Source organism: Lolium rigidum, chromosome 5 (assembly GCF_022539505.1).
Source record: "Lolium rigidum isolate FL_2022 chromosome 5, APGP_CSIRO_Lrig_0.1, whole genome shotgun sequence".
Classification (NCBI taxonomy): Eukaryota; Viridiplantae; Streptophyta; class Magnoliopsida; order Poales; family Poaceae; genus Lolium; species Lolium rigidum.
The window spans coordinates 183,639,507-183,644,487 of NC_061512.1; the positions used below are offsets into that span (position 1 = coordinate 183,639,507).

The following is a 4,981-nucleotide window of genomic DNA, read 5'->3' on the forward strand; positions in this document are numbered from 1 at the left end:
ACGTATTTTTTTAAAAAAAATATATTCGACAGGGAATGCCATGTTCCTACTAACTCCGTATTCGTCAAACGGACGTCGCCACTAGCAGCCACTGACAAAAATTCCGTTTAGCCAGCTTAGATGAGACCTAGATTTGAGGCCGATTAATCAGCCTGGTCCTGAGGATTTTCCCCAATCATGCCTCAATCTTGTCAAGCCCTAGCGCTCAGGACAGGGCTGCTGCTTTAGTAGACAGCCTAGCTAAGAGATAGAGGAGAATAAATTCCCTCAACAACCACACTTTCTTTTGCCCATAGTTCTCCCACTTCACAGGTTCCTTCCTTGACTCCGGTGAAAGCATATTTGGGGAAACAAATTATACGGGCAGCACGGTCACAATCGATCTGCAAGAAATGGGTTGCTGTTCATCTTAATTTTCTACCGGAGGGGAAACCTTGCTGCAGCGCCAGTACAGTAACGGTTGGAGTGAAACGGCCGAGCAGTTGAGAGTAGCCCGAAACGGCTCGCTCCGCGTGGCGTCTGCGTGGGGAGCGTTGCAGTTGCAGCAAGTGAGCGAGGTAGCGAGCGACAGGAAACAGCGAGAATCCGATAGGAGAAAAGAGAGAGAGCGAGAAAAAAGGCTGGCCAGCTCGCTTGCAAAAGGCGCCGTTTTTAAAGCGGAAAGGGGGAAGGAGGCAAGAGAGCAGTCGTCCTCTGCAGCCGCTCGCCTCCTCTCTGCAACCTCCTTTCTGCCGCCAAAACAGAGAGAAAGATTTCACCTCTTTTCTGCGCGTTCGTTCCCGCTGTAGTTCGCTCATGCAAATAGCCAGACTCGTCGTCTCCTCTTCTTGCTTTCCTTGCTGCGAGGGAGAAAGAAGAGCGTGCGCCTCGTAAGGTGGCTTTTGGGGCCGGATAGATTCCGTTCCTTGGGCGAGGGGGAGAAGTAGTGGAGAATTAGCTCGCTAGGCCAGATCAAAGGAAAGACCACCGTTTCTTTATGTTGATTCTTTCCGCCTATTGTCCTCTGTTCATGTACCAGTGAGCTGAGTTGAGTGAGTGATTGGTTTGTTCCTCTCTCCCCCCTTCTTTCTCGTGAGTGTTCTTGGGGGGCACAAAACACCAACAAATCAGTCAGTCGGTTACTCGCTGGTCCTATCCGGCCGTTCTTCAGTTGCTTGTTTGTTTCCGCGTTGAACCGAAGGAATTTGCTTCTACTGGGAGTTCTCTTGGAGCTTGTGCGAGTGGACTGAAGTGGAGTGAGGCTTCTTGGGAGTTTGGAGGAAGATGGCAGCCGCACCGCCGCCCAAGGCCGACGAGCTGCAGCCGCACCCGCCCAAGGAGCAGCTGCCCGGCGTGTCCTTCTGCATCACCAGCCCACCGCCATGGCGTACGTCTCCTCCTCCTCCTCCTCTCCGCTCCAGGGGCCTTTCGGTTCTGCTGTTAAAAGTTTCCCTTTCTTGTGTTTCTCCTTCCATGTTCCTTAATTTTTGCCTATACTTCTCCTTTAATGTTGAGGTTTTCTTTTCCAGCGCTTATCTGTTCCGTAGCGATCTTCCTTTTTTTTTTGTCGGTGCATATCAGTTTGTTCATAGTTCCACTAAAACAGGTTTCTTCATGTGCTGCTGGTGTCCTATTTTTCTATTGGAAAAAAATATTACATACTTTTGCTGACTAGTCTAGGAAGATTCATTACTGTCGGTGCATATCAGTTTGTTCATACTTGCACTGAAACAGGTTTCTTCAGTTTGTACATCTTTTTATGCAATTGACACCACTCAAATGGTATGCTGATGTTTCCCTTGTTCCTTGTAATCTTGTACGCAGCCGAGGCCATGATACTGGGATTTCAGCACTTCATTGTCATGCTGGGCACCACTGTCATCATACCGAGCGCACTTGTTCCTCAGATGGGGGGCGGAAATGTGAGTCTCGAGATTTATGCACTGCTAATTGTTGATTACATCCACCTACTTGAAATATGAATTCGCTAACGCTGAAGAAGTACCAAGGCTGCACACAGTTTTGCCAAGCATCTGAAATACACTCCTGAATGATAGTTACACTGCCTTTTTTGTTTGTCAGGAAGAAAAAGCCCGGGTAATTCAGACGCTGTTGTTTGTGGCCGGCATAAACACCTTGCTCCAAACGTTCTTCGGTACTCGCCTCCCTGTTGTGATGGGTGGCTCGTACACTTTCGTCGCGCCAACCATCTCAATCATCCTGGCTGGACGTTACAATGATGTGGTAGACCCTCACGAGGTACTACTGCCCAACAGATTGGTCTTATTAATTTTAGAGTTTCTCTCAGGAAAGGATAACAAACTTATCTTACCAAACTTATCTTACCGTTGTGTTGTTTAGAAATTCTTAAGGACCATGAGGGGAACGCAAGGTGCTCTCATCATCGCATCGACGATTCAGATCATCCTTGGCTTCAGCGGTCTCTGGCGCAATGTCGTTAAGTGGGTCTCATTTTAGGCCTTTCTTGGATTACAATACCTTGCAGCGTTTCAGTTTTCTGATATTGACTACCCTGCATAATTTTGGTGCAGACTGCTTAGTCCATTATCTGCAGTTCCTCTTGTTTCACTAGTTGGATTTGGGCTTTATGAACTTGGTTTCCCAGCGGTTAGTTTTGCAACATCACTTTTCATTTTTCCTGTTTCTATATTCAGGGAAGAATGATAAAGTTGTTATGTGATAATTTGCAGGTAGGAAAGTGCGTGGAAGTTGGTCTTCCAGAACTCATTCTAATGGTTGTGTTTGCTGAGGTATTTTACTGACACCATTTTATGACTTGCTGGGTGACCGGTCTAATGTGTCAAATAGTTTCGATTAAGGTAATGTACTGATCATGTTTGTTTCCTGGACAGTATTTACCTCATGTGTTGAATTCTGGAAAGGGCGTCTTTGGCCGGTTCTCTGTTCTTTTCACCGTTTCAATTGTGTGGCTTTATGCATACATCCTCACCATCAGTGGTGCCTACAAGAATGTCAGGCCAAAGACGCAGGTGCATTGCCGCGTCGATCGTTCAGGGCTTATTGGAGGAGCTGCATGGTAGGGCTTCCAGGAATTCATACTATTATGTTGTAGTATAATTTTGATGATATCGCGCTTATGAAGGTACTGAATTCTGGCTGTAGGATAAGTGTTCCTTATCCCTTTCAGTGGGGGGGTCCAACATTTGATGCTGGCGAAGCTTTTGCGATGATGATGACTTCATTTATTGCTATTGTAGAGGTTTGTATGTAATATTTGCCTGAAAATAGAAAAAAATACATGCATTCAGTCATAATTAGTTAATAAGATGATAATTTGTTGACTTGCAGTCTACTGGAGCCTTCATTGCCGCTTCAAGGTATGCAAGTGCAACGATGATACCGCCAACGATCATCAGTCGGGGAATTGGCTGGCAGGTAAATGGATCATTTGTTATACAGTGGAGTCTGTCTCATCTTTTACTTGGTAGTTGGTACTAATGCTGGTCACTCTGAAACGCCACTTTCAGGGCATTGGTATCTTGCTTGATTCATTCTTTGGGACAGCCAATGGAACCTCAGTTTCAGTGTAAGTATATGCTTGGGGATACAACAAGTGGCAATTACTTGATTGTATATAACATTAGTTTTACTAGTTAGCTTTGTGAACTTCTTATTTGCAGGGAGAATATTGGTTTACTTGCCGTGACACATGTTGGTAGCAGGAGAGTGGTGCAGATATCTGCCGGGTTCATGATTTTCTTCGCTGTCCTGGGTATTATGCTTAACTTGTTTTAAAAGCTGTTGTTACTTGAGTTTTTGTTGTGCATATTTCCTGTTACCCAAGCTGATTTTAGTATTCTTTCTTTTCGAAAACAGGAAAATTTGGAGCCCTATTCGCGTCCATTCCGTTACCCATATTTGCTGGCATGTACTGTATTTTCTTCGCATATGTCGGTATGTTCAGATATCTGAACCCGCTCACCGTTTGACAGTCTTATTATTTCCAGCATATTTTTTGCAGTATGATTCATTGGTTCTTCCAAATTCAGGTGCCTGTGGTATTAGCTTCCTTCAGTTCTGCAACTTGAACAGCTTCAGGACCAAGTTCATCTTGGGTTTCGCTTTCTTCATGGGCATCTCGGTTCCTCAGTACTTCAACGAGTACACCTCCGTTTCAGGCCATGGTCCGGTGCACACCGGTGCCAGATGGGTACGATAAACAGATGACAAAGACTCGTGCCATTACTCTCTCCCTCTCTCTCTCAAGTTAACTGTTTTCCTCGTTCCTTTCGACAGTTCAACGACATGATCAACGTGCCGTTCTCGAATAAGCCCTTCGTCGCGGGGCTCGTGGCCTACTTCCTGGACAACACGATGCACCTGCACCAGAGCGCGGTGAGGAAGGACCGTGGGTTCCACTGGTGGGACAAGTTCAGGAGCTTCAAGAAAGACGCCAGGAGCCAGGAGTTCTACTCCCTGCCCTTCAACCTCAACAAGTTCTTCCCTTCGGTCTGATCCCGGCATCATCCCTTGTTCATGCATGGTCCTGCTGGCTTGATCTGTCAAGTTTCTGGTGGTGCCGCTGTGCGTCAATTTTGTGTATTGATGGGCGAAATCGACTGATATGTTGGACCAGTGGGGACGCCATGTTCGTTTTAGTTCTGCACGGATCAATGCCTCATAAGTCATAACCTGTTAGCTTCTCACTTTTACCTGTCAATCTGGCGATGTACATGTGCCTTTCCCACCCAGAAGAGAACACAGTATCAGTATGGTTGCCTAGTGCTAATATATTTGTAGAATTTTGAACAGTATTTCATTTATGCTACTCGTTCTGTGAAAAAATGTCTTAACTTTGTCAAAATTTAAATGTATCTATGTACTAAATCAGGTCTAGATACATCTACTTTTGGATAAAGCTAAGACATCTTTTTTTATGAGCGGTGGTAGTATTGGTGAATACTGCTACTTGCAGAAATTGTTTCTCCTCCTGAATTGTATGTACATTACACGGGTTATC

The 4,981-nt window shown here is 45.5% G+C and overlaps 1 protein-coding gene across 1 annotated transcript; it reads left to right on the forward strand.

The window, feature by feature from the left end:
- Positions 1-474: 474 nt before the first annotated feature.
- Positions 475-4,775, forward strand: LOC124652211 (nucleobase-ascorbate transporter 6-like). Its single transcript, XM_047191232.1, has 14 exons — positions 475-1,366; positions 1,804-1,901; positions 2,062-2,238; positions 2,341-2,441; positions 2,532-2,607; positions 2,691-2,750; positions 2,853-3,037; positions 3,124-3,220; positions 3,310-3,396; positions 3,489-3,547; positions 3,642-3,733; positions 3,838-3,915; positions 4,011-4,171; positions 4,258-4,775. Exons 1-14 carry the CDS (start codon positions 1,264-1,266, stop codon positions 4,474-4,476), a joined length of 1,593 nt encoding a protein of 530 aa, XP_047047188.1. The 5' UTR covers positions 475-1,263; the 3' UTR covers positions 4,477-4,775.
- The last annotated feature ends 206 nt before the right edge of the window (positions 4,776-4,981 follow it).